Consider the following 12507-nt stretch of genomic DNA (forward strand, 5'->3'; position numbering starts at 1 on the left):
ATGGCAGCCAGCTCAGTGCTAGAGGTGTGTGTATATTTATTTATTTTACTCAAATAGAACTTTTGAATTTTTGATTTATGTGGAGTGTGGAAACAATAGAGCGTGATTCTGACACATTCCCAATTGTCCATTAATTAAAGTCTTGAAGGGTTGGGACTACTGTTTTACATGTAATCTGTTCCCCCACCACCTAAATCCTCAATGACTAATGTAACCCAAAAAATCCACTTAGCTTTTCTGAAACTATAAATCCAAGAAACATCAATACCTGCTGAAAAATCAAACAGAAACATTGTATTTTGCATGCTTTCCCATCCTTGTCCCTGAATAGAAGTTCCTAAAACTGAAACCCAGATACTGCTATCTTGGGAGGTCAGGTTTAGACTGTGTATGTTCTCCAAAACAGGGCCTGGTCCAAGTACATCTGAGATTCTTCCTGAAGCAGCAGAGAACGTAAGCACAAGCAAAAAGGAGGGGCTGAGATGCACAATAACTCTTTATTAATTATCTTAGAGATGGGCTGAGAAAAATCCCCAGAGTACTAATGTATTTTTCTCTTCTGTCCTCGAGGCTGAGCTAGAAGTTTCACTGTCCTGACTATACAGCTCTGGTTTCATGAGCGACTGAATTCCAAAATGTAGGCCAGAGATAGATTCTAAGATACACACCCAAGAGAGAGTTTTGGGGGCGAGGCATCAACCTGAAAGAGTAAAGCCCCTCAAGCAAGCCAAACCACAGCAGAGACCCAGACTCAGGCACCTCTGCCTCAGAGGGTGCCCTCCCTGGGTTTCATACGCACTCATTTCTACTTTTTGTTGGGGGAGGGGAAGGGACACTCCACTGTCCTGCTTATCTCCAGGATCCCTCTGCACCCCACCCACTCTGGCCGAACATGCCCCAGGCCCACAGACCACAGCACTGCACCCGGCACCATCCAATCAAACACATCAGCTGCACACCCCGGTCTCTTCCAGGAGGAGCCCCCATTCCTTCTCAGAATCCTGAGTATTCCTCACCCCCTTCAGCTCACCTACAGCAAGTGGCTGCCCCTTCTGAACCAAATCCCACTCTTCCCCATCCATAGGCTCCAGAGTCAACAGACCTTGCCTTCTGCATCACCTGCTAGCATCCCTTCCTAGACACACCCGACCTCCCAAGAGTGGACCCACACACCTTCCTCACACGCTCCAAGCCCGCACAGCCTCGGAGCCCGTACACCCTCCAAGCCCCTCTTCCGGGTCCCGCGCCTGGCCCGGCCTACGCGGCCTACAATGGGCGCCGCACAGGCCCGCGCCCCTCAGGAATGCGCGCCCGGCCGCACTACTCACCCGAGCGGCGGCGGCGGCGGCGGGGCCCCGGGACCGGCTCCCAGAGCGGCGCGGCGCGGTGCGGCCCATGCGCTCAGCGGCGACGCGGCAGGCGGGACTGGGCGGGGGCGCGGCCCCGGGCGGCCCCCATCGCAGCGGCGGCGCGGCGGCCCGGAGGCGAGCGCGGGGCAGGCCGCGGGGGCGCCGCCGAGGCCGGCCGCCCACTCCCACCGGCCTGCTCCGCGGGGACGCGGCTCCGGCCCGACTCCGGCCGGTCCGGCGGCGGCGGCGGCGGCGGCGGCGGCGGCCGCGATCGCTTCCCCGAGCCGGGACCTAGAACATTTTTATTGTTTCTAGTTTGGGACTATTACAAACAAAGCTGCTAGAAACAATCATGTAGAGATATTTGCATGGACATAAAATTTAATTTCTCTGGGATGAACGTATATGATACTTTTGAACATTTTTGGAAAACCAGTGTATATAATTATGTTGTTCTGTTGCTTCTTATGTCACTGAAAGAAAAGGATGAACTTGGTGATTTGAACTCCCAGCTCAAGTGCCACATAAATGACCATGTGCCCTGAAGGAGACCACTGTCTCCTGTAGCTACAGGGCTGGAAATCAAGCACAGAACCTCATCGTGCAACTGGTTGAATTACAATGCAAGTTGAACTCCCAGTTTTGAAGGGCATCTACTGTTGAATCAATGTGAGGGCATTGATTGGGAAAGAACTGGATCTTATAAGTTGGGATGGGGACCCGTGGGAAGATCCTGATGAAGCTGGGGATATTGAGCCCCTAAACTGTGATGAATCCTTTATCACCAGTGGTATTGGCCTCCCCAGCCCCAGCAGAGATGGCTTCCTCAACCCCAGTGGAAGCGGCCTCTCTACATACAGGGTATCAGCCTTTCCATCTCCTTCTGAGAGGATTAACCCTGCATTGCCTGAGGAAAGGGTCATAGCCTCCCCTGACGCAATTGTCATGTAACATAATTATTAGTCTCCTCAGGACCCACCCCTACCACCCCACCTTACTTCTGGACCTTTAACTAGACTCAAGCTCAGCAGGTCCCTAAAGGTGGGATACAATCTGTGACTCATGAGGAAGTGCATTACATTCCAAAATAATGACTTCCATTTTCTAAGTTACACAGACAAAATCTTGGGAAATGTGTGGGAATAAGTACTAAAGGGGTGGGAAAATGGAAGAAGGAATTCCTTATAAGGTTGAATGAGGCTGAATGTATGGGCTCACTAAATAGGGCTTCTGCATTTACTGTTGCAGCTTGAGGAATTAGAAAGGGCTCTAGCAGTTTTGTTGGTTGGTTGGCTGAAACATAGGCCAAAAGGTGGCCCCCCATGAGTACCCTGGAAATGCTGGACTTGCCTCAGTTTAAGCTAGAGAAGAACTTCAGAGGCTTAGGGATAGAGGAATGTTAGAGTAGATTTGTCACTTAAAACCTGCTCACCTGACTGGGGGGTTCCAGAAGTTTTACCTTCCATCAATACTGTGAGGAATAAATCTATGAGAGGATCCCCAATATCCTTTGTGGACAAAGAATGTCACCTGCCATACCAGTAAACAAAGGATCTTGCAGCCACCAAGCCACCAGCCACTGCAGCCACCCCTGATAGTGCACCCTGAGGGGATTTAAGATGTAGAAAAACAGGATACTGGCCCTAGATAGTTTAGGTGCATATCAAAGGAATAATTTTATTAAGCCCAGATTCTTACATCTTCCCATACATAGAAAAGTGTTAAAATCGTTAACTTGAGATGTCTGGTTTTCCTTTAATTAGCAGGAAAGTTTTGATGTTTGATTACTTGGGTTTTTTTTGGCAAAACTCCTATATATTCTGTTTCTCTTTGGAACTGTCCCCAGAGCTATCTGAGAGGCTGTATCCCAGGCTTAAGTCCTCAGTTATGTTCCAAATGCAACATAATTTTCAACTTTTAAGTTGCGCATTTTTTTTCAGTTGACACCTTGAATACTCTGTGGTTGCTTTCTCTGTAGATCAGACCTCACAGTGGGAAATGCAGTCACTGCATTGGGAAACCTAAATGCAAAGAGGGTAATTGAATCCTGAGGTGGTAGGGGCCAAGTGACAATATTCAACCACTGAAGGCAAAGTGGACATGGTTACCTTAATGTACAGCAGAGTCAAAGCAGCAATCAGAATAGTCTGACTCATGCTGACTTATGGTGTTGATTAATTGATCATGGTGTTCCTAGAAGTGAAATAGATAGGAAGCCTACTAAATTTGTACTTATCTGTATAAGCAGAAAAGTTCTAGGTCAAGTGAATAAAAGTCGAACCTAAATCATAAAAACAGAGAGTCACATCCCTTCAATACATTCCTAGACATGAGCCAGTTTATGGATCCCGAACCCCTGGAATGAAGGAGAGGCTGGGCCCCATTGAGGAAGGACCCCAGTGCACTCTGAAAGTTTATACTGTCAATTCTTGCCCCAGCCTTCCCCAGAATGATGTTTGGCATTTTACCAGAGTAACTGTGCATTGGGGAAAAGGAAATTATTAGACCTTTTGGGGAACAACGGACTCTGGCTTTGAAATGATACTAATTCCAAGAGACCTAAAACATTGCAGGGGCCCAAAAGTCAGCATAGAGCTTATGGAAGTCAAGCGACTAATGGAGTTTTAGCTCAGTTCTGTCTCACCATGGGCCCAATGGTTCTCCAAACCAATCATGTGGTTATTTCTCCAGTTCTGGAATGTATACTTGGTATAGACATATTTAGCAGCTGGCAGATTCTCCACATTTGTTCCCTGACCTGTGGAGGGAGGGTTATTATGATGGGAAAGACGAAGTAAAAGCCAGGAGAACTGCCTCTACCTAGGAAAACAATAAATAAAATTTAATACCACATTCATGGAGGGACTGCAGAGTTTACGGCCAGCATCAAGGACTTGAAGGAGGCAGGGGTGGTGATTCCTACAACATCCTATCTGGCCTGTGCAGAAGAGAGATGGATCTTGAGAATGACGGTAGATTATCATAATCTTAACCAGGTGGTGACTCCAATTGTAGCTGTTGTTGCAGATGTGGTTTCATTGCTTGAGAAAGTTAACACTCACCCTGGTAAATGGTATGTACGTATATGGATTTGGCCTGGAAAATGCCTTTTTATCCATCCCTGTCCATTAGGCCCACCAGAAGCAGATTGCTTTCAGCTGGCAAGGCCAGTAATACACCTTCACTGTCCTACCTCATGAGTATATCAACTTTCCAGCCTGATGCCATTATTTAGTTTGCTAGAAAATACACCTGACTCTCCCTTCCATAAGATATCACACTGGTCTATTACACTGCTGACACTATGCTGGTTGGATCTAGTGAACAAGCAGTAGCAACTACTCTAGATTTGTTGGTAAGGTATTTATGTGTCAGAGGACAGAAAATAGATAAGACAAAATGCCATGGCCTCCTACATCAGTGAGATTTCTAGGGGCCCAGTGGTATGAGCCATGTCAAGATATCCCTTCTAAGGTGAAGGATAAGTTGTCGTCTCTGACACCTCCTACAACCAAAGCACAGGCACAGCTCTTAGTGATTTCTTTGGGTTTTGGAGGCAACATATTCCTCATCTGGATGTGTTACTCCAGACTTTTTAATGAAGTGACTCCAAAAGCTGCTAGTTTAGGATGGAACCCAGAACAAGAGAAGGCTGTGTAACAGGTCCAGGCTGCAGTGCAAGCTGCTTTGCCACTTGGGCCATAAGATCCAGAAGACACAATGGTGTTGACATGTCTGTGGCAAATTAGGATGCTGTCTGGAGCCTTTTGAAGGCCCTCATAGGTGAGTCAAAGCACAGGCCTTAAGAACTGTGGAGCAAGGCCCTTCCATCATTTTGGTAACTAGTCTCCTTTTGAGAAACAAGAGGTCTGCTACTGAACTTTGTAGAGACTGAACACTTAACCTTGGGCCATCAAGTTACCATGTGACCTGAGCTGCCCATCATGAACTAAGTGGTATCTTAACCACCAAGCCATAACAGAGGACATGCACAGCAGCACTCCATCGTCAAATGGATATGGTATATATGTGATCAGGCCAGAGCAGGTCTTGAAGGCACAAGTAAGTTTCATGAAGAAGTAGCTCAAAGGCCCACAGTCCTCACTTCTGCTACACTACCTTTTCTCTCCCAGCCTGCACCTATGACGTCAAGGGGACTTCCCTACTATTAATTGACGGAGGGAGACTCAGGCAGGCCTGGTTTACAAATGGTTCTGCACAATATGCAGGCACTACCCAAAAGTGGATAGCTACTGCCCTCAGCCCCTCTCTGAGACATCTCTGAAGGACAGTGGTGAAGAGAAATCCTCCCAGTGGGCAGAACTTGAGGCCATGCACCTGGCTGAGGGAGAAACACTTGGAAGGAGAAATGGTCAGACACGCTGGGTGGTCAGGAATTGAAAAAAGCATGACTGGAAAGTTGGTCATAAAGAAAATTGGGGAAGAGGTATGTGAACAGATTTCTCTGAGTAGTTGAAAAACATGAAGATATTTGTGTCTCATGTGAATGCTCATCATCAAAGGGTGATCTCAGCAGAGGAGGATTTTAATTCTCAAGTAGATAGGATGACCTGTTCCGTGGAGACCAGTCAGCCTCTTTCCCCAGCCACCCCTGTCATTGCCCAATGGGCTCATCAACAAAGTGGCCATGGTGACAGGGACGCAGGTTACGCATGGGCTCAGCAATATCGACTTCCACTCATCAAGGCTGACCTGGCTACAGCCACTACTGAATTCCCAATCAAAAAGAATCAACCAGCAGCAGAGACCAACAGTGGGCCCTCAATATGGTGTTATTCCCCGGGTGATCAGCCAGCTAGTCAGTGGCAGACTGATGACACTGGACAGCTTTCATTGTGCAAGGGGCAGTATTTTGTTCTTATTGGAATAGACATTTGCTCTGGGTACAGATTTGCCTTTCCTGCATACGTCACTTCTGCGTAACTACCATCCATGATCTTACAGAATGACTTATCATTGTCATGGGATTCTACAAGCATTGCTCAAGATCAAGGAATACATTTCACAGCAGATGAAGTGAGGCAATGGGCCCTTGGAATTCACTAGTCTTACCTGAAGCAGCAGGCTTGATAGAATGGTGGAATGGCCTTCTGAAGACTCAGTTACAGGGCTGGCTATGTGACAATACCTCTGCTTGTCCCAGGGCAAGGTTCTCCAGAGGGTTGTAGATGCTCTGAATTGGAGTCCAATATATGGTCCTCTTTCTTCCATAGCCAGGATTCTCGGGTCCAGGAATTTGAAGGGACAAAAATGAGAATAGTTATTTTCAACTCTTCAGTATTATCCCTAGTGACCCACTATCAAATTTTTGCTTTTTGTTCCTGTGACCTTATGCTCTGCTGGTCTTAGTTCCAAAGGGGAAAATGCTTCTACCAGGAGACACAGCAATGATTCCAAAGAACTGGGAGTTAAGACTAACACCCAGCTACCTTGGGCTCCTCATGCCTCTGAATCAACAGACAAAGAAGGAAAGTAAAGTGTTTGTTGATACAAGGATACTACTTGCGGACTACTCTTCCCCACGGAAGTAAGGAAACGTGTATCTGGATATAGTAGATCGCTTAAGGCATCCCTTAGTATTACCATGTTCTTTGATTAAGCTCAGTGGAAAACTACAACCACCCAGTCTAGGCAAGGCTACTAATGACCCAGACTATTCAAGAAGGAAGGATTTGGTCACCCACCAGGGAAGAACCACGATCTGCTGAGGTGCTTGCTGAAGATAGAAAGAATACAGAATGGGTAGAAGAAAGTAGTTACAAAGACCAGCTATAACTGACCACTTACAGAAACGAGGACTGTAATTGTCATGAGTACACCATTTTTTTTTGCTATGAATATATTTGTGTTAAGTGTGTATTTGTTTTTTCTCTCTCATATTCCCTTATTATGTAACATGAGTTGTATTGATTTTATATCATAATATGTAAGTACTCTTAATTTTACATTATAGTACTTTAAGTTATATCACAAGGATTTACCTCCTCTTCTGGGGATAGGGTTAGTGTATTTTGATTGGACTCAGAATTGTTGTATCATATTAAGTGGAATTAAGACCTTGTTATTGTCTTATTTGGGGATTAAGTAAGATTTGAGGAGATGCAGATGGGTGTCATGTTGACACAGGGTCGACTTGTGATGATTAGTTTCATGTGTCAACTTAACTGGCTATGGGGGACCCAGATTAACAATTATTTCTGGGTATATTTTGTGAGGGAATTTCCAGGTGAAATTAGCATTGAAATTGGTGGACTCAGTAAAGTTGATTGCCCCCCCCCCAATGTGGGTGGACATCATCCAGTCTGTTGAGGGCTTGAATAGAACAAGAGCTGGGGGAAGGAAGAATTTGCCCCTTTTTCCTGCCTCATGGTGTGAGGTGAGATATTTCATCTTCTCCTGACCTCAGACTGGAATTTATATCACCACCTCCCCTGGTTCTCAGGCCATTGGACTAGGATTGAATTATATCACTAGCTTTCTGGGGTCTCCAGCTTACAGATGGCAGACTGTGGGATTTCTCAGCTTCCATTATCATAAGAGCTAATTCCCTGTTACAAACACATGCATGTATTCCATAGGTTCTGCTTCTTTGGAGAATTCTGACTAATACAACATGTATCCACCACTGTAATATCACACAGAATACTTTTACTGACCTAAGAATCCCCTGTGTTCCACCTATTCAACCTACTCTTCCCTTCCTCCTCCCAAACCCCCAACAACCACTGATCTTTTTACGGTCTCCATAGCTTTGCCTTCTAAAATATCATATAGTTAAGAATTATACAGTATGTAGCCCTTTCAGATTGGTTTATTTCACCTAGTAATATGCATTTAAGTTCCTCCATGTCTTTTCATGGGTAGTTTATTTCCTTTTATTGCTGAATAATATTCCATTGTATGAATGTGGAACAGGTTTTTGTTTGTTTGTTTGTTTGTTTTTAATCCATCCATCTATGGAAGGGCACCTTGGTTGCCTCTAATTTTTGGCAATTATGAACAAAGCTGCCACAATCATTCATGTGCAGGCTTTTGTATGGACGTAAATTTTCAGCTCTTTGGGGTATATACCAAAGAGCTTGATTGCTGCATTTTATGGTAAATGTATATTTACTCTCTTATTAAACTGCCAAACTGTCTTCCAAAGAGTCTGTACCATTTTGCATTCCCTACAGCAATCATGAGAGTTCCTATTGCTCTGCATCCTCACCAGCATTTGGTGTTGTCAGTGTTCTGAATTTTTGTCCTCTTCATAGCTGCATAGTGGTTTCTCATTGTTGTTTTAATTTGCAGTTCTCCAAACACATAAGGTGTTGAGCATCTTTTCATATGCCTATTTGATATTTTATATCTTCTTTACTGAGGTGTCAGTTTAGATTTTTTGTCCACTTTTAATCAGGTTGTCCTCTTTTTTTAGTGGTAAGCAGTAAGTGTTCTTTGTATATCTTCATACCAATCCTTTATCTGATTTGTCTTTTACAAATTTTTTCTCCCCATCTATGACTTGACTTCCCATTCTCTTGATAGTCATATCTTTTTAAAGTTTTTTTTCTTTTCTTTGTGTGTTTATTTTGAATAATGTATATTGCTTTTTGTTCAGTTAACCAATTCTTTTCTGCAATGTCTAATCTACTGTTAATTCTATCCAATGTACTTTTAATCTCAGCTATTTTAGTTTTAATCTCTAAAATTTTGATTTGCTTTTTTAAAAATACCTTCCTTTACATGTCCAATCCCTCCTGTAGCTTCTTGAAAATATGAAATATAATTATAATATCTACTTTAGTTTTGTTGTCTACTAATGCTTTAATTTTTCTCTTTCTGGGTCAGTTTTAATTAGGTTTTTTTTTCCCTTCATTGTGGTTCTATATTCCTGCTTCTTGATATATCTGGTAATTTTTTTATTGGATGACAGTCACTGTAGATTTTCCTTTTCTGGTGCTAAATATTTTAGTGTTTCTGTACATATTCTTTTTTTTTTTTTTTTTTAAACAATGGTTTCATGAGCAGTGATGGGGGGCCTCTGTGTTTTGTTTTGTTTTTTTTTTTTAATTTATTTATTTTTATTTATTTATGGCTGTGTTGGGTCTTCGTTTCTGTGCGAGGGCTTTCTCCAGTTGCGGCAAGCGGGGGCCACTCTTCATCGCGGTGCGCGGGACTCTCACTATCGCGGCCTCTCTTGTTGCGGAGCACAGGCTCCAGACGCGCAGGCTCAGTAATTGTGGCTCACGGGCCCAGTTGCTCCGCGGCATGTGGGATCTTCCCAGACCAGGGCTCGAACCCGTGTCCCCTGCATTGGCAGGCAGATTCTCAACCACTGCGCCACCAGGGAAGCCCTCTGTACATATTCTTGAACTTTGTTCTGGGATGCAGTTAAATTACTTAAAAATAATTTTATCCTTCTGAGTCTTGCTTTTAAGCTTTTTAGGTGGAACCCAAGTAATGTTTAGACCATGTTAAGTTTTTCCCCACATTTCAGGATTGAAAACTATTCTGAATACTCATGTATTAAACAGTTTTCCATTCTAGCTGGGAAGACCAGGCTTTCTTTTTTTTTTTTTCCCTTTGTGAGTGTTAAGAACTTGTTCCTTCTGATACATCCAGGTGGTTCTTTCCCTACCATGAGTAGTGTTCTTACATGCATATGCCCATCTGTACTCATAGGCCTCTGTAACCTAGTACCCATTCACCTATCCTGCTTCTCACCCCTTCATTCACTCTTCCACATTCACAGTGGGGCTTGTTTAACTTCTAGAACAAGCCTGGCTCTTTGCACACAATTTTTATTGCTTCCGCTTAGAATGTGCTTCCTCAGCCTGGCTTGACTGGCTCCAAAATGGCATTCAACTCTGAACAGGAATCTCACCTTTTCTTATGCAAGTAAGGTTCCCCAATTTTCTCTCAAACACTGTTTCTTGCCTTCAAATCATTTTGAGATTCAAAAAAACTTGTTCATGTGTTTTTTAAAATTTTGCTTTCCTAGGCTATCTTACCCAGGAGTTGATAACTACATGGGGACAGAAACTCTAGAAAAGAGATAATTTAATGATGAGCTTTCTTTATTCGTCATATTTTATACTGTTAGAAGAATGAGGCTATCAACTGAATTCTGTCCCCCCAAAATTCATATATTCAAGCTCTAACAAAGTGATGGTATTTGGAGATGAGGCCTTGGGCAGGTAATTAGATTAAATGATGTCATGAGGATTAGGCTCTATTAGTGCCCCTGTAAGAGGAAACCAGAGAGTTTTTTCTGTCTCTCTCCACCATGTGAGGACACAGTGAACAGACAGTTGTCTGCAAGCCAGGAAGAGAGCCCTCACCAGGCACTGAATTGGCCAGCACCGTGATCTTAGACTTCCAAGCCTCTAGAACTGTGAGTTGTTAAAGTCACCAAGCCTATAGTATTATGTTATGGCAGCTTGAGCTATAAGAGTACTAAATGGAAGAGACATGGAGGAACCCTAAACACATATTGCTAAATGAAAGAGGCCAAACTGAAATGGAAACATACTGTATGATTTCAGCTATATGACATCCTGGAAAAGGTAGGGCACTTAAACTATTCTGTATGATACTGTAATGGTCAATGCTTGTCATACATTCGTCAAAACCCATAGGATATGCAACAGAGTAAACTGTAATGTAAACTATGGATATTAGTTAATAGGAATGTATGAACTTTGGCTCATCACTTGTAAAAAATGCCCCACACTATTGCAAGACGTTAATAATAGGGGAAACTTTGGTTTGGGGAATAGATGTGAGGGGGTGTATGGGAACTCTATACTCTGCTCAAATTCTCTTTAAACTTAAAACTACTCTAAATATAGGCTACCAATTTATTTAAACAAAATAAATCTAAGTTGCCTCATCATATTGTGAGGTTATTACCATCTTACAGTTTTTCTATTTGACCTACTTCTTTAATGTTCATTTCTATCTTCTTTTATCCTTGTAAAAAATATATCAAATGTTTTGTACTATTTCACCTCCCAGCCTATTATCTTTTTAGTTATATGTCTTTCACAAACTTTCATTGGAAACTACATTAGATATCCTTGACTTATTACACTCTATGCCCATTACTATTTTCACCACCTCCCTAGTAATGCTTGAACCTTGGCTATGACCCATTGTCACCTCTGGACAAATAGTTTCTGCTCTCTTTTCTGTCTTCTGTCCTTCTGGGCCACTTCTATCTACCATCATTACCCAAAGAACTGACTTTACAGATTCTATATGCCAGTGTGTAAGACTTGCAGTGTTTTAAGAAGTATCCCAACTTCATGATGATGATTTGGGGTCATTACCAAAGCACTCGGGATCATACATATTATTTTAAGGTAGTTTTATAGGACAACACACATTGGTATTTTCCTCCTATTAACAGAGTAGGAAACTGTGGGTTGATCTGCAGCTATTTTGATTAAGAAAGCAGGATATGAACTCTGCTTCTTTGCTGGGGTACTTGGCACTGCTCCTTCTCTTGCTGGGACATATTTTGCGCCTTTACAGCCTGGCATCTAGGCGTCCTGATCAGACTAATGTTTGGCTTTATTGGATACGTTGACCAGTCTGATTGATATTCTGGTACATACAGGGTACTTGGTCATGGTTGCTCACCTCTGAACCTCAGCTTCATCACCTGCAAAGTGCAACTAATAGCACATCCGCTTTGTGGGGTTTTTATGGATTTGGCAAGCATCATAGTGCCTGGCACGTGCTAGAGACTCAGGTGATGCAGTAATTACCCAAATTTGCATTTTCAGTGGATCCTTCCCACGTGGAGAAGGTGACTCACGGCCTTGGGGGAGGAAGAGCAGGAAAAACAGCAAGGGCAGCATGGGCCAAGGCAAGGAGGTGAGAACTGACATGCAGGGGGTCTCATGCTGGTATCACCAGAGGGCCCAGAGTGAGCCAGGATGTGGGGAGAGACTGGCCGGTCAGTAAGAACAGGCCAAGAAGGGCCGTGTGAGGGGGCTTAGCTTTTACCTTGTGGTAGAGGCCATCCAAAGGAGAAAGTGGAAGATGGGTAGGTATAGACTTCTCCCTTAGGAATTGTCCTCGGGGTCTGTTTATCTCTTGGCAGGGTCCGTTCAATGAGTTGGCCCCTCCAGCACATTCTAGAGAGGAC

The 12507-nt window shown here is 43.7% G+C and overlaps 1 protein-coding gene across 7 annotated transcripts in view; it reads right to left on the reverse strand.

The window, feature by feature from the left end:
* LOC130708380 (contactin-associated protein like 5-4-like) overlaps positions 1–12507 on the reverse strand; it is a 218851-nt gene that overhangs the window by 186729 nt on the left and 19615 nt on the right. For 5 of the 7 annotated variants that reach the window (XR_009008597.1, XR_009008596.1, XM_057548254.1 and 2 more), the window contains exon 3: positions 6423–6591. Coding sequence is in view for 3 of the 7 variants with exons in the window: in XM_057548254.1 (XP_057404237.1) it covers positions 6423–6581 (159 nt within the window). In the remaining 4 variants the exon portion in view is untranslated. Of the gene's footprint in view, positions 1–1173; positions 1211–1328; positions 1426–6422; positions 6592–12507 lie in introns of those variants that run through there. The other 2 variants (XM_057548251.1, XM_057548252.1) reach the window with 2 other exon arrangements.

This window comes from Balaenoptera acutorostrata, chromosome 6 (genome assembly GCF_949987535.1).
Source record: "Balaenoptera acutorostrata chromosome 6, mBalAcu1.1, whole genome shotgun sequence".
NCBI classification, from domain to species: Eukaryota; Metazoa; Chordata; class Mammalia; order Artiodactyla; family Balaenopteridae; genus Balaenoptera; species Balaenoptera acutorostrata.